This window comes from Canis lupus, chromosome 11 (genome assembly GCF_003254725.2).
Source record: "Canis lupus dingo isolate Sandy chromosome 11, ASM325472v2, whole genome shotgun sequence".
NCBI classification, from domain to species: Eukaryota; Metazoa; Chordata; class Mammalia; order Carnivora; family Canidae; genus Canis; species Canis lupus.
Window position 1 is genome coordinate 25,099,346 of NC_064253.1, and position 27,156 is coordinate 25,126,501.

Here is a 27,156-nt window from a genome sequence, read left to right on the forward strand (position 1 = left end):
ATAAATAAATGAATAAATGAATAAATAAATAAATATCTGTTCAAGTCCTGTTTCTGCCGCAACCCTTTGTGAGGATTCCAACCTGGCATAGCTCCTCCTTTGCTGTTGTGTTCACCTCTCAGCCGGCACTCTGGCTTAAGTAGTCCTGCATTTCTGCACTGCCCTGGTGCTGCAACCTTACAGTACTGTCCCTCTGCTGCTTTTGCTGGCATTGCTTCGGTCTTCTGCTCTTTTCTCTGAATCCCCTCTCTCAGATGGTTCATACAATCTCACAGCTTCAACTATTCCTTCTCCATAGGAGATCTGAAATCTAGACACTCAAAATTCTGTCCTTTCTCTGCAGCTCCTCAGCCAAATTTCCAGCTCCCAAACATTTCCATTGGGCTTTGCTGCCATCACTTTTTTCACCAAAAGAAGCCCTGATTTCTCAGGTCATGCTATCGCCTTTCTCTCCAGTCACATAGGCTGGAAAAATGCTAGGACTGAGGAGGAACGAGGAAGAATGGTAAATTAAGTAACGAGAACTGGTCAGTTCTTCTTAAGAGAGATCTGCCAATATCTTTGGCACCACCTCCACCACCAACTCATTGTCCACACAGCAGTCAGAGTAATCTTTTAAAAATGTCAGTCAGGGGCAGCCTGGGTGGCCCAGCAATTTAGTGCCTGCTTTCGGCCCACGGTGTGATCCTGGAGACCTGGGATCGAGTCCCACGTTGGGCTCCCTCCATGGAACCTGCTTCTCTCTCTGCCTCTCTCTCTTTTTCTCTGTGTCTCTCATGAATAAATAAAAAAATAAAATCTTTAAAAAAAAATGTCAGTCAGGGTGGGACACCTGGATAACTCAGGTAAGCATCCAACTCTTGATTTCCACTCTGGTAATGATCTTATTGCCAACTAAGCCATTCAGGCACCCCAGAATATTATTTTTTAAAGCATTATTCAAAGAATAAGATAAAACTCTTAGATATTAAAGATTTGATGCAGAAATTAAAAGAATGTAATCTAAAGGTTGGAAGATGGTGTGCCAAGGTGAGTCAGTCAGTTAAACATCTGACTCAATTTTGGCTCAGGTCATGATCTCTCAGGGTCATGAGCTTGAGCCCCATGTCAGGCTTTGCACTGGGTGTGGAGCCTGCTTAAGATTCTCTCCCTCTGGGATCCCTGGGTGGCGCAGCGGTTTGGCGCCTGCCTTTGGCCCAGGGCGCGATCCTGGAGACCCGGGATCGAATCCCACGTCGGGCTCCCGGTGCATGGAGCCTGCTTCTCCCTCTGCCAGTGTCTCTGCGCCTCTCTCTCTCTCTCTGTGACTATCATAAATAAATAAAAATTTAAAAAAAAAATTAAAAAAAGAAAAGATTCTCTCCCTCTTCCTCTGCTCCTCCCCCCACTCTACCCAGCACACACACTCTCTATCTAAAAATAAATAAGTAAACAAAAATAAATAAAGGTTGGAAGAAAAGTTGAGGAATTCCTCCTAGATAATAAACCAATAAAACAAAACAAAAACAGATGGAGTCCAGGCAAGAAGAGATAAAATGATAAAATGAAAGGATCAGCCAAGGAAGTCTGTTATCCTCACACAAACATACAAATACAATTGTAGAAAAAGAACATAGAAAATGAAAGGAGGGATCCCTGGGTGGCGCAGCAGTTTGGCGCCTGCCTTTGGCCCAGGGCGCGATCCTGGAGACCCGGGATCGAATCCCACGTCGGGCTCCCGGTGCCTGGAGCCTGCTTCTCCCTCTGCCTATGTCTCTGCCTCTCTCTCTCTCTCTGTGACTATCATAAATAAATAAAAATTTAAAAAAAAGAAAAGGAAAGGAAAGAAACTATCAAAGAAATAATACAAGAAAGTTTACCAAAACAAAAAGACATATGTTTACAGACTGAAAGAATGCATGAGTACTAAACAAGAAATAAAAAAGTTGTAAACCAAAGCCACATCATTGTGGAATTTCAGTATGCTGAGGAAAAAGAAAAGTTTCTACAAGTTTCCAAAGGGAGTAGGGGGAAGAAGCACAGGTAACCTATATAAGACTAGCATTCAAAATGGCATAAATTTCTCAACAGCAATACTGGAAACTAGAAGATATTGGAAAAATGACTTCAACATTGCATGGGAAAATTATTTCCAACCTACAACTCTATACCCTACCAATATATTAATCTAAGAAAAAAATTAAATATCAACAAGCGAGAGTAGAATAAAGATTTTCAGACATGTGAGGTCTCAAAAAATGTGTTTCCTATGCACCCATTCTCAGGAAGCTACTAAAATATGTTACCCACCAAAATGAGGGAGTAAACAGAGATTAAAAAACATAATATTTAAGAAACAGGATGCATAACAAAGTGGAGAAGCAAAGTGAACCCTATCCTGATAGTGAAAAAAGATACTCAAATGACAGCTTTTCAGTATGCAGAGAAACAGCTCAGCCCGACTGGAGCGGGTATGAGAATTCAGTGTCTTGAGAGGCATTTTAGAAGAGTGGCACAATTAGGGGCTGAAGTGGTAATAACTACATAGAAAAGAAGCAAACAACAAAAGAAAAGAAAACTATTCATTCCAGGCAAGACAGAAAGACTTGTAGGGAAAGAAAAGTAAGGCTGGTTTACCACATGCCCCTCCTCTAAATAGTATTTATATAATCATAGTGTAAACACTGAACACTTTCCTTTTTTTTAAATTTTTATTTATTTATGATAGTCACACACAGAGAGAGAGAGGCAGAGACATAGGCAGAGGGAGAAGCAGGCTCCATGCACCGGGAGCCCGACGTGGGATTCGATCCCGGGTCTCCAGGATCACGCCCCGGGCCAAAGGCAGGCGCTAAACCGCTGCGCCACCCAGGCATCCCACTGAACACTTTCCTAAGTAAAATTATAGTTTAACTATCTTGGGAGATGAGAGAATGAAAAAGATGGATTTCTATTTGGTAGATGGGGAAAGAAAAGAGAGGCAAATCCTCAACTTCCATGGTGGGAAGTCAACAGGTAATACCTAAAATTGAGAAATTAATAAATAGGATTCAAATATATTTTGTTTAGAAATATAGAAGTAGGGGTACCTGGCTGGCTCAGTTGGTTGAGCATGTGACACTTGACCTTGGGGTTGTGAATTCAAGTCCCAATGAGTGTAGAGTACTTAAAAACAAAATCTTAAAAGTAAAATTAAAAATTTTTTTAATTAAAAAAAAATTTTTTTAAGTTAAAAAAATAAATAAATAAAAACGTAAAATAAAATCTTTTAAAAAAAGAAATGTGGGGCAGCCCAGGTGGCTCAGCGGTTTGGCGCCACCTTCAGCCCAGGGCGTGATCCTGGAGACCCGGGATTGAGTCCCATGTCGGGCTCCCTGCATGGAGCGTGCTTCTCCCTCTGCCTGTGTCTCTACCTCTCTCTCTCTCCTCTCTGTGTTTCTCATGAATAAATAAATAAAATCATAAAAATTAATAATAATAATAATAAATAAAAATATAAAAAAAAAATATGGAAGTAATACTAATAGCAACAAATAAAAAGAATTGAAAGTGGTTGCTTCTTAAGAAGAAAAAAGGGGGTATAATTGAAGGCTGTGCTTTTCTTAAATCCTATAAAACTTTTAACTCTTAGGAGCATGTTTTTTATTTAATATAAAAATTAAGAAAAAATAAGGTCGATTGTTTTGTAGTGTCACAGAAAGGGGTCCCTGAGGAAAAATTCAAAACCAAGCTGAGGAATAATAACACAGTTCTACTTTTTAAATTACATATGTATAAGGGAACCTGGCTGGCCCAATTGGTAGAGCATGTGACTCTTGGACTCAGAATCATGAGTTCTATCAAGCCCCAAGTTGGGCATGGAGTCTACTTAAAAAATTAAATAACAGAGCAGCCCAAATGGCTCAGTGGTTTAGCTCTACCTTCAGCCCAGGGCCTGATCCTGGAGACCCGGGATCGAGTCCCACATCGGGCTCCCTGCATGGAACCTGCTTCTCCCTCTGCCTATGTCTCTGCCTCTCTCTTTCTGTGTCTCTCATGAATAAATAAATAAAGAAAATCTTTTTTTAAACAATAATAAATAAATAAATAAAGTTAAATTAAATTAAATTAAAATAACATGTATATATCAACATGCAGAAAAAAGAATCCACACTAAAATTCATAATGGTTATCTACAGGGAATGGATGGGTGAGACTCATTTTTTAGATTATGTATTTCCATTTTGTTTAATTTTTTTGGTAACGAGCATGAATCATATATACAAAATTTTTTAAAGTTCATTTGTTCATGCATGCACATCAAGTATTTATTTGGCTGATAACTACCTTAATTATGCCTTACACTCACAAGCACAAGTTTTTCAAGGATGGAGATCATTTTAGAAGCTTTACTGTATGTGCCCCACCGTGCCAACCAATGGGCTGGCCATCCATCAGGCAGGTTCATACAGGCTGAAATTACAGTAGTGAAGCTTCCATCAGAGCAACAAGAAGCCTGTTGTACCATCTACTGTCACCAGATGGCAGGTCTCCATCAGAAGTCCCATTCTATGGACTTTTTCTCATTATTTTCATTCCTTACTCCACCAAAGTAATTTATCTCATTGTATTATTATAAATTGTTTAAACGTCTCTTTCAGACCAGACTGAAAACTTGTCCAGGATAAAAACATCAACTAAGAGACTCCTGGGTGGCTCAGTTGGTTAAACATCTGCCTTTGACTCAGGTCATGATCCTGAGGTCCCAGGATTGGGCTCTGTGTCATGGTCCCTGTTTCTCCCTCAGCAACCACCTCCCTCCCACACACACACACTGCTCATGCTCTCTCACTCACTCTCAAATAAATAAATACAATCTTTAAAAAAAAAATCAGCTAAGGGTAATTCATATTAGACTCATAAGTGTTGAGTCCTGGCCTGAATTCAAGTAGATACATTTTTTTTAGAATGAATAGATGGATGAATACTTCTCTGAAAACTAAAAATCCCACAATCATCTCCATACTTTCTTCCCCAACAATCAACTGAAAAACATTAATTGGGAATTTCTGTGTCCTATCCAAGGCTCACAGATGGGAGTTTAGAATGGTGAGAGAATAAAAAAACAGAATAAAGAAGTTTTAACCACCTGATATCTCTCTTCAGAGGAGCTCCTCCAACTCCAAACCTTCCAAGGCTAATAGTGAAGATATACCTTCTGCCATCTGGGCTTCTCCATCCAATGGGAGAAACTGCTGTTGTCCCTTGAGAGATCCCCCTGTGATTGGGATTTACAAAGCCTACCCTACAGAGCTTTCACAATGATGAAGGAAGCATCTTCAAACATGAAACAGTAATAGCTTGCAGATTTAGATCCTCTGATGGACCCCAGCCCTCACAAGCCCATGTGTTCAACAGACAACTAACTGTTTCCATTTCCCATACAGGAGGCCCCCTTTTTTTCTTCCCCACACCTGGAACTCTGGATCTGAGAGCCAGAGAACTTAAAGTATGCTCCTCTTCCTTCCTTGGACATACTGTGTGTGGAGGAACTTTGCAAGTCATTGAGAAGTTAAATTGGGGGGACCAAAGGGAGGGTCCAGGGTTCAAGCAGCTGTGGCATTTCGACTGGGAGTTGAGGATCCCCAGGGAGTGGGAAGAGACCAATCTCCAAGGAGAAGGGGTGGAGACCAGAGATTGAAAGTCCCTGAGCTCTGCTCAGTGTCACACTTTAGAAGAATATGCATGGAGGTATATTCTCCCCCCCTGCTCCATCCCCCCTTATCTAATTAGCAGAGGAGTGTAAAAAGTCAGAAATCCTATCTCTCTTTCTCTTCTGTTATTTCTGGCTACCTCCACCCACTCACTCTACTGCCCCCATTCCAACTTGCTCCACAATCTAAGTGGTGCTAGTAGGGTCAGGGCCCTGGAAGGAGCCTGGAAAAGAAAAGTAGGGGAACCAGGAATTTGGGAGTTTAGTGAGAGTGTGCATTCGGAAAGAAACATTGGTCTAGGATGCACACCATCATCGTTGTAGGGTGACCAATCACCCAGCTTGCCCAACACTGCCGGGATGTAAGCACTGCAAGTTCCACTCTATGGGAAATCTTTCATCTAGAGCAAACCAGGATGGTAGGATCCAAGTGTTCTTGGCCTCAACTCACTGTGTAACCATGAGATGTCTCCTCTCTCTGGGCTTCATGTAGTTCAGAAAATGGGACCCTCTAGCTCAGATACTCTACTGTTCTTTGGATGGCCTCTAGATTTCCTGAAGCTGGGCACCACAAGGGCAACTCTGGCTTATTCCTCATTGATTATAATCCCCAGAGCTTTCCCTAGGATTCTTGAAACTTCAACATCCTTGAACAGTAGAGGTAGAGGGGGCCTTTAAGACTATCTGATCCTGGGCAGCCTCTGTGGCTCAGCAGTTTAGCGCCGCCTTCAGGCCAGGGTGTGATACTGGAGATCTGGGATCGAGTCCCACATCGGGCTCCCTGCATGGAGCCTGCTTCTCCCTCTGCCTGTGTCTCTCTGCCTCTGAGTGTGTGTGTCTCTCATGAATAAATAAGTAAATAAAATCTTAAAAAAAAAAAAAGACTATCTGATCCTACTTCCTTTCTAGTTCTATGAACACCTTTCCAGAGGTACATGCATTTGTTCATTCATCATAGTTAAATATACACCTAAACCTCTATTTACTGTTTACTAGGTACTAAGCTCCTTGAGGGCAGGTAGCAAGATTTATGGCTCAGCAAGAGTGAAAGCCTTGCATATAACAAAATGATAAATAGATGGTGTTCAATTCCACATCGAAATCTTTTGCACTGTATCTCCCAGTGGCCTAGAGGGAGGACACAGGGCTCTAACGGTGTGCTGTGGGGTAGTTTGTCCCAGTTCAGAAAGCTGGGACAGGAATTTTGCAAACTGGTTGTTAAACACAGTCATTATTAAAAATTAAATTACATGGGGGAGCCTGGTTGGCTCAGTTGGTATAGCATGTGACTCTTGATCTTGGGGTCATGAGTTCAAGCTCCATGTTGGGGATAGAGATTACTTAACAATAAAACCTTGAGCAGCCCGGGTGGCTCAGCAGTTTAGCGCTGCCTTTGGCCCAGGGCCTGATCCTGGAGACCCGGGATCAAGTCCTACGTCGGGCTCCCTGCATGGAGCCTGCTTCTCCCTCTGCCTGTGTCTCTGCCTCTCTCTCTCTGTGTCTCTCATGAATAAATAGATAAAATCTTTTTAAAAAAATTAAGTTTCGTAACCAATAAAAACAAAGAGAACAAGTACTCAAAATTCATCTTTTCCTGATTACTTTCTGATATTTTACTACTATCTACACTCTTTTTTTAAAGATTTTTTATTTATTTATTCATAAATAAATAGAGACACAGAGAGAGAGAGAGAGAGAGAGAGAGAGAGAGAGGCAGAGACACAGGCAGAGGGAGAAGCAGACTCCCTGCAGGGAGCCCTACAAGGGACTGGATCCCGGGTCCCCAGGATCACGCCCTGGGCTGAAGGTGGCACTAAACGGTTGAGCCACCCAGGCTGCCCCTATTATCAATACTCTTAAGGTAATTTACATCTATTATAGCTATATGATAGAATATTACATAATGATGTGGTACTGTTCATCTCTTCCCAAGCCCACGTTGGTAGTTTGAAAAAGGCCATGGTGGGAGTATTTACACCATGGAAATCAGCAAACACTACCAATCATGGCTCCTGACACACCAGAACTGGTTGTTAAATACCTGTCTACCAGCACATCACTGGTTCAGAGACGTTATGGCCTTGTGATGGTACCACTCTATCTCCCTGTCATCATCTGCTCTGGTCTTCAGATCCAGATCTCCCTCTCTGGAAAAGAAAAACGAAGAGTTGGATCATCACTTAAAAACTAAAGAGATAGGGATGCCTGGGTGGTTCAGTGGTTGAGCATCTGCCTTTGGCTCATTGCCTTCGGCTCAGAGCATGATTCCAAGGTCCCAGGACTGAGTCCCGCATCAGGCTCCCCATGGGGAGCCTGCTTCTTCCTGTGCCTATGTCTCTGCCTCTCTCTGTGTCTCTCACAGAGACACAGAGAATAAATAAATAAAATCTTAAAAAAAAAAAAAAAAAAAAAACTAAACTAAAGAGATAGGAGCATGTGGCTGGCTTAGTCCATAGAGTTTAGTCTTAATCTTAGGGTTGTAAGTTCAAGCTCCACGTTGGGCATGGAACCTTTTTTTTTTTTTTTTTAAAGGAGAGGGACACCTGTGTGGCTTAGTCTGTTAAGCAGTTGAAGGAAAAGTTCAACATTCTTTTCTTTTAATTTATTTTTAAAGATTTTATTTATTTATTCATAGAGAGAGAGAGAGAGAGAGAGAGGCAGAGTCACAGGCAGAGGGAGAAGCAGGATCCATGCAGGGAGCCCAACGTGGGACTCGATCCCGGGTCTCCAGGATCACACCCCGGGCTGCAGGCGGCTCTAAACCGCTGTGCCACCGGGGCTGCCCAAGTTAAACGTTCTTAAGAAGGAAAAGTTAAACATTAGATTCTTGACTGGAGAAAATAGTAAGCAAACTTCGGGGCTTTTCCCAAGTGACTCAAGTCTCAGATACTTCTTTTCCCCAAGGAGAGGAGCCCACAACCAAGCAAAGGAAGACAGCTTGCTGGGCTCAGAGGCCGAGCTTTAAGTCCATTAAGGACATTTTGCTTTTGTGACATTTGCGCCCATCCTCTTAGAAAAATGTAACAGGAAAAAATATATACAAAATAGGAATCCAAACGTCTTATTATTAGATTCAACATATCTAAAATTATACATCAGGGCACCTGGGTGGCTCAGTTGGTTAAACGTCCAACTCTTGATCTCACCTCAGGTCTTGATCTCAGGGTTGTGAGTTCAAGCCCTATGTTGGGTTCCAGGCTGGGCATGGAGACTACTTTTAAAAAAATTAAATTAAATTAATAAAATTGCATTTTAAAAATAGTAAAAAAAAAAAAAAAAGTAAAATAAAATCACTACATCAAATCATTGTAAAAATTTCTAAATACTGGGACACCTGGGTGGCTCAGAGGTTGTGTATCTGCCTTCAGCTCAGGGCATGATCCCAGGGTCCTGGGATCGAGTGCCACATCGAGCTCACTTCATGGAGCTTGCTTCTCCCTCTGCCTGTGTCTCTGCCTCTCTCTATGTCTCTCATGAATAAAATAAAATCTTTTTTAAAATTTCTTAATATTTTCATTTCTGTACTTAGTAACAGGTAGCAGTTTACAGAATGACACCAATCCTAGCCCATAATTTGAATGCACTGCCCTAAAAAGTAAAAAAGCCAGAAGACTCCTTGGCTCCTGGAACTCCTTTGATGAGGGGATGTCTGAGCTCCCTTTTTCACCAAATCAGGCCCTGGGGGGCTGGGATGTAATCTGGATACCATGGAAATGAGTCATGATGGTGACCTCCTGTTTGTATTTTCCTCTGAGTCTCTCTGGACTGCCTTCCCCAGTCCTAGAAAAGAGCTCCATCAACCAAGGAAGATCTTGACTCCTTGACCCCAAACCTATCTAAATGGTGCCTCAGGTCCCTATTAGGTAGTGGTCACAAATTTCTTTCATTAATTTGTTTGTCATCCAGGCATCTTCTCAAGCACTTAAGTGAATCTAAAGGAGGGATTCCTGGGGTGCCTGGCTGGCTCAGTTGGTAGATTGTGTGACTCTTTTTTTTTTTTAAGATTTTATTTATTTATTAATGAGAGACACAGAGAGAGAGAGAAAGAGAGAGAGAGGCAGAGACACAAGCAGACTCCATGCAAGGAGCCCGACATGGGACTCGATCCTCGGTCTCCAGGATCACGCCGTGGACTGAAGGCGGCGCTAAACCACTGAGCTACCCAGGTTGCCCAGATTGTGTCACTATTGATCTTGGGGTCATGAGTTCAAGCCCCAAGTTGGGCACAGAAATTACTTAAAATAATAATAATAATAACAAAAAATTAAATAAAAGAGAAATTCCTGCCTAAGGAGCTGATATCCTAGCAACAAAGTGATGTGAAAAGGGCATTCAGTTTTTCAAATACAGCCCTGGGTGGCCCAAAGGTTGATTTTCACATATAAAATGATAAACCCTCCTAGGAATGAAGGAAATTAGCCAGAACTTAGAATGTGGTAGAAGGGCCTGTTATGGAGATGGGCTCTGAAATGTTTCTGCTCCATGGTCCCATGATTCCACAACTTTACAGCCACCAAGGAAGGAGATAGGAAAGGTGTATCCATGTACTTTGGTAAAATGAGTAGGAGGGTGCACCAAATAGGGTTCCCCCTGTAAGTAGGAACACTTGGGGAAGAAGGCAGGACAAAGAGTGAAGTCTGGGTGACAGATGAGGACACGGTAGCTCACAGGAACTAGTGACCTACTTTCAGGGTTAGGAATCTCATCTGCTCTAGGCTCCAAGACTCTAAGAAATTGAACCATGTAGCAGAAAGAGAGCAGTCTGATCTATAGAGGAAAGAAACCTCAAGGGTAGGGAAAGGCTTCAGCCCCTCGGTCAGCCTGGGAGGGAAGAAGGGCTGGTGGGGCGGGGTGGGGCGGGGCTTTCCTTGGAGGCTTTGGGGCTGAGTCCTTCCTTTCTGGTCCCCCATTGGGTCAGTGGATCCTGCAGCCCTGCCAGGGAAGGACAAATGAGAAGAGCTGTTGGTTTTTCCCCTTTAGCCATTCAGAATTTTCCCACATAAATACCGAGAAAGACCCTGCTCTCCCCTCACTTCTCAGGAGTTGCCCCTGGGCTGGACCTGGCGCCCTCAGGGTGAGCAGGGCCATGGGGGACCTGTTTATGCTCAGGGTGGCCATGGGCATATGCTACGCCACCTTCAGTGCCTCTGCCTGGTAAGTACTTTCCATCCACCTTCCCCACCCAGGAAGCTCCCATGATCTCATTCCCATTCACCGCTGCTTCATTTTTTTCTCTTTTTGACAGGTCAGTGAACAATTTCCTGATAACAGGTCCCAAGGTAGGATGATCTCTGGCTTCTGTTTTTAGCCACCCAGGTTCCTAAGGGAACTCTTTTTGAGGAAAGAAAAGAGGGAAGGGGAAGGAGACAGTGACGGAAGTTCCCCACCCAGAGGAACCCATAATTGTTCCTTCATGGAGAGCGAGCCCACCTGAGTCCTGCTTGCCCCCCAGCAGCCCCGGACGACCTGACCCAAGTCAGGACTGACCTTCATAGTACTTTCCCTTTGCCAGGCCTATCTGACCTACACCACCAGCGTGGCCCTGGGCGCCCAGAGTGGCATAGAGGAGTGTAAATTCCAATTTGCTTGGGAACGCTGGAACTGCCCGGAAAGTGCTCTCCAGCTCTCCACTCACAACAGGCTGAGAAGTGGTAAGTTGTGCACTCGCACAAAGGGGTATATTGTGCATGGTGATAGTGCGCTTGCTGCACGTGTACGTTTTGTGTGTACGTTTGTGTGACATGTATACGCACAATGAAATGAAAACGTTATCAGTGATCTACTGACCTGCCACTTCCTGGCTGTGAAACCTTGACCGAGTTACCCCTCCCCTTTTTCAACCCCAGTGTTGTCATTGGGTCAATGAGGCCAGCTCTATTTAGCTCCCCAGGAATACTAGGAGGGTTGCATGGGGTGGATACAAAGGTATTTCCATACAAATGTCATCATTTCTCTATTTTTTTAAAATGCAGGGCTGTATGTGTGTGTTTGTATACACTTACCTTGCACTGAGTTGCATGAAATAAAAACAGGGAAAGGGTTCTGTGTTTGCAGCCGCTGAGGGGTTTCCCATCTGCCCAGCTGTCATAAACTCCCAACAACAGAGAAGCTGAAAGATCATATTGAGCTGTATCTCGTGTGTGTGTGTGTGTGTGTGTGTGTGTGTGTGAGCGCGCACCTGTTGGTTCTTTATAACTGTGTGTAGTAGTTTGCATAAAGTTCGTTTATATACAAAAAATACAGAGTTGCCTGAGAAGGGGGGCAAGAAGGGAGTAAAGAAGATGTGGAAGAAGAGAGTCCACACTCTCTTTACAGATTCCTGTGGGAATGTGGAGTGTGTGGAAATGAAACGGAAGAATGTTTTTTAGTAATATATGAGCTCAGTAAGTGGTAGCCATGATCATTATTATTATTAAATAGTTCCTGAGTTATATCAGAAGAAAGAAAAGGCCCTTCTCTCTTTGCTAAGTCAGCTTCATGGCCCTTAGTCCCCACTGCCCAAGGACTGGAAGCAGTGGCTAGTGAACAGAAGCCCAGGCTGGATTTTAGAAGAGCAGTGTCTTGGTCCCAATACAAGTGGTGAGGAGAGTGGCCTTGGTGCCATCACTCCCTCTCTGGGTTTTATTATCCTCACCCCCATAGGGATACTGTCTACCTGAATGAAGTAAGGATGCTGGAAAGACATGCATTGTTCTCTCAAGTAGAAGAGCATCCTCTCTCTCTCTCTCTCTTTTTTTTTTTTTGTAAGATTTTATTTACTTGAAAGAAAGAGCATGAGTGGTGGGGGGAGGGTCAGAGGGTGAAAGAGAAGCAAACTCCCCACTGAGCAGCAATCCCAATGTGGGGCTCAATCCCAGGACCCTGGGACCATGACCCAAGCCAAAGGCAGATGCTTAACTGACTGCACCGTCCAGATGCCCAGAAAGAGCATCCTTTTAAACCCAAAAGGGACAGGGGACAGAGGAGAGAAACAATTGCTTTTCTAAAGCCTCTGCTTTGAGTCACCAAGTTTCCAGTCCCCTCTTTCTCTCCAAAGCCACCAGGGAGACTTCTTTCATTCATGCCATCAGCTCTGCTGGAGTCATGTACATCATCACCAAGAACTGTAGCATGGGCGACTTTGAAAACTGTGGCTGTGATGAGTCAAAAAACGGAAAAACAGGTAAGCTGTGCTCTGTGTGGGTAGGAAGAAGCGAGGAATGCAGAGCTACATGCAGGTTAACGTCTTCCAGGGAAAGGCTAAGGGACACAGGTCCCTCAGATACCGAGATGCTAGCAGCAACTTCTTGGTGGGAGCTCCTGGACCTATACTATTCCAAGAGTTGAGCCCGGGTCCTTGATTCCAGGATCACAAAGTAGCACTGAGCTCTAAAACTAATAAGACATCGAGGAATGAGAAGGCCAAAGACAGTTTAAAGCTAACCCTCATATTTCAGGCTGAGAACAGCTTGGCCATAATCCAGAGCTACTCAATTATTTGTAGACGATCTAAGAGACTCGGATTTGTCATCAAAGAGGGAGAAGATGGCTCTAACAAGACTACTGTAGGATAATGGTGCACAATTACAGAATATTTGAGCTGCAATGAACCTGTAAGATCATCTTGGTCAGGCTCAGTATGCTTACATTTACTGTGCGTAGAAAGACTAATTGCCTAGAGATGGAAAGTACCTGAAGGGTAGGCAGTTGGCTTTGGGGAAAGGACCTTACCCACTCACCTCCACTTCCCTCTCTCACCTGCAGCTTTACATGCTTCTAGGGCTCTTGGAGAATGGTTTGGCTATGTTAGCTAAAGTGACCTTGACCCTTCTGAAACTTAGCCAGGAGGAGTATGTAGGACTTGGGCAGCCCCGGTGGCGCAGCAATTTAGCGCCGCCTTCAGCCCAGGGTGTGATGGAGCCTGCTTCTCCCTCTGCCTGTGTCTCTGCCTCTCTCTCTCAGTCTGTGTCTCTCGTGAATAAATAAATAAATCTTTAAATAATAATAATAATAAAGTTTGATTTACTTATAAAATAAAAGAAGTATGTAGGACTTATTGTTTCCTTATGTGTAGGAGGTCATGGCTGGATCTGGGGAGGCTGCAGCGACAATGTGGAATTTGGGGAAAGGATCTCCAAACTCTTTGTGGACAGCCTGGAAAAGGGAAAAGATGCCAGAGCCCTGATGAACCTTCACAACAACAGGGCAGGCAGGCTGGTAGGTATAGGAGCCCCCCAGTGAACTATCAGGATCACTATTGGCAATAGCCTCACATGTGCACAGCCCTTTACAACCTAGCAAGAGCTGTCTCAGACCCATGTGCCATCCTCATACCACCTAACAGGACTGGGATGGCCACCGCCATTCTCTGGATGACAAAGTCAGTTCAATACAACTAATAAGCATCAGAACCAGGCAATAAACTCAGATCTTCTACTTTAGTATTATTATGAAACATTACCATGTAGCCCCTTCTGCAGGCAGGTTTCTGAGAACACAGGACAATACGGTAGCAATGCCTTGCTTTCATGACAAAATTTTAAACATTTCAACTGTGTATTCTAGGAAATTAATGGGGGAGGGGAGGGAGATCATCCAAATTGTATCCTAAAATCTGTCTGGATTTCTAGGGATTGGGACTTATCTAGACTTCTCTGGAGGGGCTGTTTTCACCCAAGACTTCTGGAGTGTTCTGAATTCAAGTGCAAGCAAGTTGGATTTAAAACTAAGAGCATAAAAATTTCCCCGTGAGCCCATACCTGGAAGACCTGATTGCCCAGGGCAAGGGGAAGAGATTTTCAAGGCAATTACACACACATGGGTAATTGCCTTGCCGGTAGAGGTCCAGACTGCATGAACTCCCCTACCACTGGGAGAGGACAAACCCTCACCAATACTCCAGCCTCTACCTTCAAGACAATAACAGTGCCGATGATCATATTTTCTCCTTTAATTTACCCGGAACTTTCTTGATCATTCTTATTCCAATGACAGAGAGAAACAAGCTCAACAAGGGATGGAGTTGGGCCTAGAGCCTCGGTTTCCTATTCCTGCAACTTCTTCAACACTTGCTTGATTTTCCCATACAATACCCAACAGCACTTTAAAATTACCCTTATAGGGACGACTAGGTGGCTTAGCGGTTGAGCACCTGCCTTCGGCCCAGCATGTGATCCCGGGGTCCTGGGATCGAGTCCCACATCGGTCTCCCTGCATGGGGCCTGCTTCTCCCTCTGCCTGTATCTCTGCCTCTCTGTGTGTGTCTCTTATGAATAAATAAATAAAATCTTTTAAAAATAAATAAAATTACCCTTATAAGGCCTTTACACCCCTGAATACTCTAATTGAGAAGATCTGAGGTGGGGCCCAGGAACGAGCATTTCCCACAGGCCTCTCCAGTAATTCTGATGCTCTTCCAAAGTTAAGAAGGACAACTCTAAAATATCCCATTGAATTACTAGCCTTTGGTCTTCCCTACCCAATGTCATTTTATTTTTTGTCCTCTCTCACTTCCTCTCTCTCTAGGCAGTGAGAGCCATCATGAAAAGGACCTGCAAATGTCATGGCATCTCTGGGAGCTGCAGCATCCAGACATGCTGGCTGCAGCTGGCTGACTTCCGGGAAATGGGAGACTACCTGAAAGCCAAGTACAAGCAGGCCCTGAAAATTGAGATGGATAAGCGGCAGTTGAGGGCTGGGAACAGTGCTGAGGGCCACTGGGCCCCCACTGAGGCCTTCCTTCCTAGTGCAGAGGCTGAGCTGATCTTTTTAGAGGAGTCACCAGATTACTGTACCCGTAATTCCAGTCTGGGCGTCTATGGCACAGAAGGTCGGGAGTGTCTGCAGGACAGCCACAACACATCCAGGTGGGAGCAACACAGCTGCGGGCGCCTATGCACCGAGTGTGGCCTGCAGGTGGAAGAGAGAAGAACTGAGGCTATCAGCAGCTGTAACTGCAAATTCCAGTGGTGCTGTACAGTCAGGTGCGACCAGTGTAGGCACGTAGTGAACAAGTACTACTGCACAAGCTCCCTGGGCAGCGCTTCGGCCAGAGGCAAGGGCAGTGCTTCATAGCAAGCACTTGCTTAGTTGCAAGTGAATTTGACAATGGGAGGGGACATGGTTTCTTTCTCAGAAAGAGTGAATTAGAAAATCACATAGTTGGTCTGTAGCTCTCTTCATATCTGCTATTGATGGGGAAATGGAGGCCCAAGGTTATATAGCATATTCTTGACAGAGTTGAAATTGGAATGTGGCATTCTAACGTGGGCAGACCTCATTTAATCTCTCCTGCAAGCTGTTTCCTGGACTTTGTGTCTGTACTTTTGCATCTTGCTAAAGGGGAGTTTGGCTTGGGGGTCTTATCCAGAGGGACCCTCAAAGTACTTGTCACCATAAGTTTCAGAGGGAATGGAAGCAAAAACCAAAGAGTTCTGTTCAGACTTCTGAAGGAGCAAGCTTCCCCGATGCTGGCTAACTCCAGAAAGAACAACTATGTGTTCACGCAGATCATTGAGGCAGAAACCATATATGTACCTAGTGGGTGGCTTTTAAGGTATTGAGTTTTTCATCTGAGTATGCACTTTTAAAAAGTTCTCAGGGCACCTGACTCGCTCAGTTGGAAGAGCATGTGACTCTTGATATTGGGGTTGTGAGTTCAAGCCCTACTGGGTTCAGAGCTTACTGAAAAAAAAAGTTCTCCCCTCAAAACCCTGGGAAAACCAGGAAACCAGGACCCAACATAAACTGAGGACTTTCCCAGCTCAGAAACCACCTCTGTAGCCATGGAAAAAGAATGGTCATAGCAAATGGGCAGGTGACCCCAACTTATCTAGAGGAGGCTCTCCTCCATTACCCTGCCCAAAGAGAGAGATTTTTGCCCCCAAGAGCTGTGAAAGGACTCTTTTGTTATTTTCCCAGATTGGGAATTCAACTTCATTTTGCAATAAATGCTAGAATATACATCTACCTGAGACGTTTTATTTCTCACTTTGGTAACCTTAGGATAAGAAAGGGAATTGAGGGATCCCTGGGTGGCGCAGCGGTTTGGCGCCTGCCTTTGGCCCAGGGCGCGGTCCTGGAGACCCGGGATCGAATCCCACGTCGGGCTCCCGGTGCATGGAGCCTGCTTCTCCCTCTGCCTGTGTCTCTGCCTCTCTCTCTCTCTCACTGTGTGCCTATCATAAATAAATAAAAGTTTAAAAAAAAATTAAAAAAAAAAAAAAAAAAAAAAAAAGAAAGGGAATTGAAAACCCTGCTTGTATATTCCAGTTGTGCACAAAACTAAGGGAAAAACTGGAAATACACAACCCTCTTGGTATAAGTGTTTAAGAGATGATATAATTGAGAATCAGGAACTGGTCAATAGGAAAACAATGTAGACTCCTGGATTTAGGTGGTGTTATTTTAATGCAACCTAAGAAACTTGATGAACAAGGAAGCCTTTTGAACTTGAACCATATTCAAAGTGTGTTTGCTCTCTTAACTTGGGCTTCCTGGGGTGTCTGTATGCCTCAGGGAGACCCTGGGCTAGAGAGACTAGGAAAGTTGTGGATTCTACCTTCCTCATTTGCACTTCTACATCTTCCACTGGCAATCTTGGGGTGGAGAGCCCTTGGGGGCTCAAAAATTGGTCTCCTAAATTTGAGCATCTCAGCTTTAGGAGTCTCCCCTTTGTGCAAAGGCCAACCATAAACAAGTACAATGACTGATCACCAAGAGTGAAGAAACCTCTCAGCTTAATGTTTTAAATTAGAAAACAATTTAAATGTTCAACAGTAGGGCAAAGTAGTTAAATCATGGCCCCACAATGGAATATCAACCATTAAAATCATATTTTGGAGAAATACCTGGCAACATGAAAAACATACATGATATATTAAGTGAGTAAAGTTAATTACAAAACAGCATGTTCAGGATAACTCAATTTTGTTTTCAAAAACTTGAAAAAACTGGGTCACCTGGCTGACTCAGTTCTTAGGTCATGCCACTCTTTTTTTTTTTTTTAAGATTTTATTTATTTATTCATGATATTCACACAGAGAGAGAGAGAGAGAGAGAGAGAGGCAGAGACATAGGCAGAGGGAGAAGCAGGCTCCATGCAGGAAGTCCGACGTGGGATTTGATCCCAGGTCTCCAGGATCGCACCCTGGACCAAAGGCAGGCACTAAACCGCTGCACCACCCAGGGATCCCATCATGCCACTCTTGATTTCAGGGTTGTGAGTTCAAGCCCCACACTGGGCATAGAACTGACTTTAAAAAAAAAAAAAAAAAGAGGGATCCCTGGGTGGCGCAGCGGTTTGGCGCCTGCCTTTGGCCCAGGGCGCGATCCTGGAGACCCGGGATCGAATCCTACGTTGGGCTTCCAGTGCATGGAACCTGCTTCTCCCTCTGCCTATGTCTCTCTCTCTCTCTCTCTCTCTCTCTCTCTATCATAAATAAATTAAAAAAAATTTAAAAAAAGAAAGAAAATATTTGCTATTGTGTAGTACCAAATAGAGTAATATGTTTACCTGTTTGTGTTTTTCTGTGTTCTTACACTTGTCTACGATAATAAATATTTTTCTTATCAAAAAGAATCGTTACTGGGGTACCTGGCTGGCTCAGTCAGTACATGTAATTCTTGATCTCAGGGTGGTGTGTTCAAGCCCTCGAAAGAAAGAAAGAAACCAAGAAACCAAGAAAGAACAAAAGGACAAAAGAAAAAAGGAAGAAAGATAGATTTAAAAAATACTTTTTATAAAATACTTCTGGAAAAAAAGAATGAGTTATTTTTTTTTTTTAAATGCCAACAGGAAATAACCTTCTTCTTCTTCTTCTTTTTTTTTTTTTTTTTTTTTTTTTAGTGAATAGAAATGTGAAATATTCATTAAGGAAGATGGCATCTCAAGAGAAACCATAGGGGATGCCTGGGTGGCTCAGTGGTTGAGCCTTTGCCTTCAGCTCAGGTCGTGGTCCTGGGGTCCCGGGATGGAGTCCCTCATCGGCTTCCTGCATGGAGCCTGCTTCTCCCTCTGCCTATGTCTCTGTCTCTCTCTGGGTCTCTCATGAATAAATAAATAAAATCTTGAGAGAGAGAGAGAGAAACCATAAGCAGGTACCTTGAAAGCTTACTGTGGTCTTTATTTCTTCTGGTGCATTTACAACTCCCACGGATGGTGGAAACAAGAAAAAATCCATTAAAGTACAGCCTATGTCAAGAAAATGGAAGATTTCTTCTACCTTTCTCCTAAGAAAGTTTACAGAAAGACACTACAGTTATTGACAGAGAAAGTGTGTGTGGCGGTAGTGAAAAGGGGAAAGAGACACCATCTAAGCGTAAAAATTATGGTGAAGAAATAGGCAATCAAAAGAAAAGATTAACCTGGGGCTCAGAGAAAAAGAAAAATCATAAAATTATGTGGCATTGAGGTCAATCCTCCAGTGCACACAGATGCCAAAGTGCCCGTCATAAAATCCGAATTGTGAAACTGTGCTAGGGAAATGAACAAACTAGATTTTCTCCCTTCATTCCTAACGGAATCTCCATCCAAAGGACCCAGGTACTTGATGCTTTGCCATCAATCAATCACATCAACAATCTTCCTACATAGACCCTGAGCCAGAAAGGAAAGGAATTCAGATTTCTTTACATCCATCACCTTCCTGTCAGGGATCCATTCCATGGCTTACGGTGTTACTCAGCTTCCTTAGTTACAACCCTCCCCTCCTTCCCTTTTGGCTCACCCTGACAAGTGGGCTCTCATGGAGGTGACAGGACAGTAAAACTCCTATGTTCAGTACGTTCAGGACCCCAGACAGGCAGACTGGCCATAATCTATGGTGGATCTTGAAAACCTGTTGAAAAGAGAATCAGCTCAATAAGGGAAACCTGTCCACAAGCCTATTCACCCATTTCAAATCCAAGCACTGCTTCATGTGGCCTGGAGAACAGAAGCCTGTATTTTCTGTCTAGATTAAAAGGAAAATATGCTTATGCTTGCCAGGCCCCTATAAAGTTTTTTTCTCCTCCCCCTCCCACCTCTTTTTCCTCCTTCTCTTCCTCATCCTCCTTCCCATCTGACCTTTGCCATGAGTAGAACTAGGGATTCCCAAGAAAACTGTGAGGTCTGTTCCTAGAGTCTCCTAAGGTGCCCTGCCAGTCTCCTCAGGGCTTGCCAGTGGTTGTAATAGTAAGGGTGGAAAGGAAATAATGGAGCACCTATTAAGTGTCAAGGGCTTAATATATGTTATATGCTTCATCCCTGGGAACAACCCAATTAAAGAGTTACAATTATTCCCCTCTTATTACTGAGGAACTATGTCTCAGATAAGTTAAGCACTCACCCTAAAATTAAACACAAGGAGGTGGATTTGAATTCAGGCCAGGATCACACAAATCCACACGCTTTCTTTTTTTTTTTTTTTTTTTTTTTTTTCCACACTCTTTCTTGACACCACTTGTGCTCTGGGAGCCCAGCATCTCCGGTGACATTCTTAACTGTCTTGACAGCTTTGCCGAATGACTACCATTCATATGCAGTGAAAGGTGTCCTCTTCCTCCCTCTTCTGCAAGTAGGAGAGTTAAATTTCTCAGCCCTTCTCTAGAATGGGGAAACCTAACTTTTGACTTGCAAAGATCTTCCTTAGAATGATAAAGCAAGATAGCCTGACTCCTGCTGACTTGGGATGGCGAATCCTGGTTCACTAGGGGGTACTCAGAGAAAAAAGCTAACAATTATGGTCTATATTAGAGGTCAAAGTTTCAAAGGAATGTCAAAGGAGGAGTGTTTATTTTAGAGGGTAGAGGAAGGAAAAACAGGATCTAGAGAAAGACAAATTTCTAGCCCCAGATCACAAACTACTTCTAATAATTGATCACAAAAGATAGAGACTCGGCCCAGATACAGATGTTTGAGTTGAGGGGAAATGCAGTGAAAGCGAAAACCAGAGAAAGGGCTTCAGGAGAAGTTAAAGACCTTTGAGTAGAACTACAGCTCTAAAGCAGCTAATCCTGTCGCATTCCCTAACAAAAAAAGGGGAAAGCTGGGTTTAGAGGAGAGAAGTGTCCAGCCCTATGTCACCAAAGAAGATAACTGATGAGATAACACTAGACTCCAAGGCCCTGAACACTCTCCATGGCTGGTGCTTTGCCAACCCTTGTCAGACTGCCGTTTTCATCAAAAAAGGGACATTGGATGAACAATGCGAGTATTGAGGAAATTAGGTCAAGGCTCCAGGAAGCTTCAGACTCTACTTGGTCAATGAGGGAATAGGGAGACTAGGGGTAAGGGAACTAGGCATATGGGTGAGGGAAAAGGCCTGCTGGTATACGAGGACCCCAAACACATTACCACATTCCTCTCAGATTCTCCAGTACCTGTGCAGACCTCTGCTGAGGTGCTGAGGTACTGAGGTCCCTTATCATTTCTTCACCAGGAGCTTCTTACAGCCCAAAAGAGATCACTTGATTCAGCCACATGCTTCTCAACAGAACAGCTCCTAATCAAAAGCCTAAGGAAGAGAAGCACACTGAATACTCTGTTTTGTTTTTTGTTTTGTTTTAAAGATTTTATTTATTTGTTCATAGAGACAGAGACAGGGAGAGAGAGACAGGCAGAAATACAGGCAGAGGGAGAAGCAGGCTCCATGCAGGGAGCCCGATGTGGGACTCGATCCCAGGTCTCCAGGATCACGCCCTGGAATGAAGGTGGTGCTAAACCGCTGAGCCATCCAGGCTGCCCACATACTCAGTTTTGAAAGACCATCAGGGGAGGGGGCACCTAGGGGGCTCAGTCAGTTAAGCATCTGCCTTAGGCTCAGATCATGATCTCCGGGTCCTAGGACCAAGACCCGCCATGGGCTCCCTGCTCAGTGGGGAGTCCGCTTCTCCTTCTCCCTTTTCCTGACCCTTTCATTCCCCACTCATGGTCTCTCTCTCTCAAATACACACATAATATCTTTAAAAAAAAAGAAAGAAAGAAAGAAAGAAAGAAGAAAGAAAGAAGGAAGGAAAGAAAGGAAGGAAAGGAAGGAAAGGAAGAAAGGAAGAAGGAAGAAAGAAAGAAAGAAAGAAAGAAAGAAAGAAAGAAAGAAGAAAGAAAGAAAGAAAGAAAGAAAGAAAAAAGAAAGAGACTATCAAGGGAGATGGGAGCCAGTCCTTTCCTCCTGTGATAAAGTGCTAAAGTGCTTATCAGGATGTTTGCTACATGTCTAACCTGAGTCATCAATGCTATATTTTAAGGTTACCAAATCTTTTAGGACCTCTCATTATGGATTCAGGCCTTTAAATTCTCCTTTTCTCCAAGCTAAAAACCCCTAACTAGTTTCTCACTATTTCTCTCTCACATTCTTTTTCCTAGACTGCCTTCAAATGCACCAAATCTAGGCTTCTATGAGGAGTTAGGTAGGGTGCAGGCCACATACCCTTCTCAAGCCTCAACTGCCATGACCTCTTTGTCCTCAATTATTTAAAGAATCTACCTAATCTCCACTGTCATAGAGTTTTGATCGACCCATCAGGCCCTACTTGCATTTCTCCATGGCCTGAGTTCATTTCTAACCCCCTTCACTCCAGTGAAGTAGCCTTGATCCCTGCCTCCGTCAGCTGGGACCATAATCATCAAAGTCCTCCTGTACCAGGGGCTGGCAGTGGTGCAGGGGCAAGAACATGCAACTAATATCAGGACACACTTGCTCTCTGCTCCCACCCTTGGAGAGCTTTCTTCTCTTCTCTTCTCTTCTCTTCTCTTCTCTTCTCTTCTCTTCTCTTCTCTTCTCTTCTCTCTCTTCTTTCTCTTCTCTTCTTTCTTTCTTTCTTTCTTTCTTTCTTTCTTTCTTTCTTTCTTTCTTCTTTCAAGATTTTATTTATTTATTTGAGACCTTCTCCTTACCCTTGGGTATAAATGGTAATGGTATGTTTGGGAAACATCATATGTTCTTCTCTTTCCTTTTTTTTAATCCAAAAGATAACAGGAATTGCCTGCCTTTTATTTGATAAAATCTAAATATCACTGCCTATGATATCTAGTCATTACATATTTTTCTGTCTCAACAATAGGGCTGACAAGTTTCCCCTTGGAGGTAAGACCATGTTACTTCTCTGTGCCTCTATAAGCCTCTCACAACACTTTGCATGTGGTAGATGATTAGTGCTCTTCCGACATTAAACAGCTCATGGAATCTCAGAGATGGAGAAGACCTTAATCATCTCCTACAATCCTCTCATCTTGCAGAAGAGGTACAGGGACACTTGGCTGACTCAGTCAGAAGAGCATGGGGCTCTTGATCTCAGGGTCATGAGTTTGAGCCCCATGTCGTGTGCAAAGATTATTTAAAAACAAACTTTGGGATGCCTGGGTGGCTCAGCAGTTAAGCGTCTGCCTTTGGCTCAGGTCATGATCCTGGAGTCCTGGGATCGAGTCCCATATCGGGCTCCCTGAATGGAGCCTGCTTCTCCCTCTGCTTGTGTCTCTGCCTCTCTCTGTGTGTCTCTCATGAATAAATAAAATCTTTTTAAAATTTTAAAAATAAAAATAAAAACAAACTTTAAAAAAATTACTGTAGGGCACAAAGTCAGAGTTACCTTGGATTTCTGATATCTCTGGAAACCCAGTGCTCTTCTATTACTTCATGGTTTATGTCTGTTGTCCCAAGTATAACTGTAAATGTGTCTCCTTTCACACTGAAAAGTACCCTGGCTTGGAGATATGATGCTCCTATTTATAACCTATTTTATTCATTCATTCATGTAATAAATATTTACTGAACACCTACTCTGTTATACACATAATACAAACACAGGGGATACAGAAGTTCATGACATTGACAGGTCTCTGCCCTCATAGAACTGGCATTCTAGTGGAGGACACACAGAATGAGGAAATAAAAAAATAAATTATTACACGTTGAGATAATTGTCATGATAGAAATAAGTACAGCTGTCATAAAAAGGCAGCAAAGTCTTTAGAAAAAGTGGTGAGAAGGGCACCGGGGTGGCTCAATTTGTTAAGCAATCATCTCACTCAGGTCATGATCTTGTGGGATTGACAAGCAGAGAGTCTGCTTCAGATTCTCTCCCTGCCCTCCTGCTCTCTTGCTGTCTTTCTCCCTCTCCCTCAAATAAATAAAAAATAAAATCTTTTTAAAAAGAAAAGAAGAATTGGTCCGATAAGGCTGTGAAGTTGACATGTAAACTGGTACCCAAAGGATGAAGAGAATCCAATTATAAGAGTTTCAGGAAAGCATAATCCGGAAAGTACCCTCGTAAGTAATAAAGCCCAAAGCAGAAAAGAGCTTGAAAAATTCCAGGAGTTGATCAAAGTTTGATGTGACTGGGGCATGGTTTGCATGTGGTGGCATGAAGCGAAATTAGAGAAGCAGGCACTGGTCAGATGGTCTAAGAACCACGGGGTCATAGTAAGAAGTCTGAATTTTGCACCAGAGGAATGAGAAGCCACTAAAAGATTTTTTTTTTTTTTTTTAAGATTTATTTATTTACTCAGAGAGAGCGAAAGAGTGGCAGAGACACAGGCAGAGAGAGAAGCAGGCTCCATGCAGGGAGCCCGACGTGGAACTCGATCCCGGGTCCGCAGGATCATACCCCGGGCTGCAGGCGGTGCCAAACCGCTGCGCCACCGGGGCTGCCCCACTAAAAGATTTTAAGTGAAGTGGTCATAGGATCCTAGATACTTTTTAAGAAAACTCATACAGGCTGCTATATGGAAAATGGACTGAAGAGAGGCAAACACGGAAGCTTGGAGACAAAAGAGCAATTGTATTAAGTTAGGAAAGAGGGCAGCCCCGGTGACCCAGAGGTTTAGCGCCGCCTTCAGCCCAGGGCGTGATCCTGGGGTCCCGGGATCGAGTCCCACGTCAGGCTCCCTGCATCGAGCCTGCTTCTCCCTCCTCCTGTGTCTCTGCCTCTCTCTCTCTCTATGTCTCTCATGAATAAATAAAAATCCTTTAAAAAAAAAAGAAAAAAAGAAAAAGTTAGGCAAGAGCGGATGGTGGCTTGGAGTAAGGTAAGGGCAGAGTGAATAGAGAGAACAGGGAAGATGAGAAGAATGTATAAAGTAGAACCTGATGGACTCAATGTGGTGGGTGAGAGAAGAGGAGGGATCTAGGATAACTCTGGTTTTCTAGTGAGTGGCATAGGCAAAATGAGAGAGGACCAGGTTAGAGCTGATGGGAACATGGGAATTAAGAGTTGTCTTTTTCTTTTTAAGATTTTATTTATTTATTCATGAGAGACACACAGAGAGAGAGAGAGAGAGAGAGAGGCAGAGACACAGGCAGAGGGAGAAGCAGGCTCCATGCAGGGAGCCTGATGTGGGACTTGATCCCTGGTCTCCAGGATCACACCCCTAGCTGACTGCAGCGCTAAACCGCTAAGCAACCGAGGCTGCCCCAACAGTTGTCTTTTTAATTTAATTTAATTTAGGGACGCCTGGGTGGCTCAGCGGTTGAGGGACTGCTTTGATTCAGGGCATGATCCTGGAGTCCCGGGATTGAGTTCCACATCGGGCTCCCTGCAGGGAGTCTGCTTCTCCCTCTGCCTGTCTCTCTCTCTCTCTTTCTCTCTCTCTCTCTCTCTCTCGAATAAATAAATAAATAAAATCTTTAAAATTTTTTAAATTAAATTAAATTTATTTAAAGTAGGCTCCACACTCAATGTGGGGCTTGAACTCATGGGACCCCAAGATCAAGAGTCCCATGCTGTACTGACTGAGCCAGCCAGGCACCCCAAGAGTTCCATTTTAACTCAGTCAATACAGCATGGGACTCTTGATCTCAGAGTTGTGAGTTCAAGCCTTACTATGGGTATAGAGCTTACGTAAAGAAATAAAAATTAAAATAAATGGCAGGGTGCCTAGGTGGCTCAGTCAGTTAAGCATCTGCCTTCTCCCTTTGGCTCAGGTCATAATGATCCCATGGTCCTGGGATTGAGCCCCCCATCAGGCTCCCTGCTCCTTCTCCTCTGCCTCTCACCCCACTTATGTTCTCTCACTCTCTCTCTCTCAAATAAGTAAATAAATAAATAAAATCTTTTAAATAAATAGATTGCAAAGAGTTCCATTTTAAGCATGCTGACTTTTCTGAGACATTCAAGTGGAGATATCAAGTAGGCAATTGGCTATTAAATCTGGTAAAGCTGGGGCAGCCGGGTGGCTCAGCGGTTTAGCGCCGCCTTCCGCCCAGGGCGTGATCCTGGAGACCTGGGATCGAGTCCCGCGTCAGGCTCCCTGCAGGGAGTCTGCTTCTCCCTCTGCCTGTGTCCCTGCCTCTCTTTCTATGTGTCTCTCATTAATAAATAAATAAAATCTTTAAAAATAAAAATAAATCTGGGAAAGCTGACTAAATAAATTAGAGAAGAAATTTGAAATGGAGATGTAAATCTAGGAGACATGAATACAGAGTTAGCTCTTGAGGTCATGGGAGTAAATGAGACTTCCTAAGAAGAGGAGGAGGTGAAAGGAAGAGGGTACAGGTTCAAGTCCAAAGAAACACTGCACTTCTCCCACTGATGCCTACCTGTGCCCAAAGAGGAAGCTGAGCAACTGAACCTCTTTTCGACCCCTGGAATCGCTAGGTACAGACTTGCTGGCAGGTAGAGAAGTAGACAAGCTCAAATCTGTGGGTGGCCTCTTTCAATCTATTCGTTCAATGAATGCCTTCTGTGGGACAGAGATATAAAAACGAAGGGACATAGTCCTTCCCAATCAAGAAGGAAAGCATACTTGTGCACATAAAAATGTGCTATGGTGAGCATTGTAGTGGAGGGACATAGGGAAGCAATGTGAATACAGGAAAGACAGCAAGTAATGTTTGCCTGGTCCAAAGCTGAAGCAAAGCTCTTTCAAGCAGTGAGAGGAACTGACCATTTTGCAAGGGAGCTCTGAAGCCAGAATGGCTTTTTCCCCACCTCTGTTTGGTTGTTTGATTCTGTTTTAAAAGCAAATCTTATGCTTTCTGGAATAAAGGTAAAATCCTGACAGGTTGGCAGGGATAAAACAAGGCTTTGGTTCTCTGACCATTGACAATAGAGAACAGTCCTTTCCGATGGGCCTTAATCAGGTGTGGGGTGGGGTGAGAGTCAGAGGAAAAAGTGGAAGATGAGAGTGGTTTATTGCTGTTCACAAAAAAAGCAATAAAATACTTTGCCCTGAGCTGCATAAGGGTCATAATCAGTATGATAAGCTATCATTTAACATGAGGAGGAAATTGAAGTTTCATTTCCTTGCTTTTGTAGCACCCCTTGAATTGAGTTGATGACACCATTCAGTCAATCAGCATGAGGCCTGCCTTACCAATTTTGTTTTGCAAAACAAAGCCAGTCACGGTCAAACTCAGTTGGTCAATTCCATAGATTAACGTGAGAGGCCCCAAGAAAGCAAGACAGCTGGGATAGCTCCTGGCTGGGAAACGATGGGTTAATCCTAGGCCAGCTTGGCAGGAAACTTCGTAAGATCTTTCAGGTCCCTGGCACCCTCCCACTCCTCACCCCTCCAAGAGCTTCCCACACTC

The 27,156-nt window shown here is 43.7% G+C and overlaps 1 protein-coding gene across 5 annotated transcripts in view; it reads left to right on the top strand.

The window, feature by feature from the left end:
* The window catches only part of WNT8A (Wnt family member 8A), a 48,669-nt gene extending 29,894 nt beyond the window's left edge, over positions 1-18,775 (top strand). For 2 of the 5 annotated variants that reach the window (XM_025432721.2, XM_025432720.3), the window contains exons 3-6: positions 11,184-11,322; positions 12,708-12,833; positions 13,725-13,867; positions 15,176-16,618. In XM_025432721.2, coding sequence (XP_025288506.1) covers positions 11,184-11,322; positions 12,708-12,833; positions 13,725-13,867; positions 15,176-15,724 — 957 coding nt within the window. In that variant the 3' untranslated portion in view covers positions 15,725-16,618. Of the gene's footprint in view, positions 1-10,386; positions 10,463-10,567; positions 10,826-10,916; positions 10,951-11,183; positions 11,323-12,707; positions 12,834-13,724; positions 13,868-15,175; positions 16,619-18,497 lie in introns of those variants that run through there. The other 3 variants (XM_025432718.3, XM_025432722.3, XM_025432719.3) reach the window with 3 other exon arrangements.
* Positions 18,776-27,156: the final 8,381 nt, after the last annotated feature.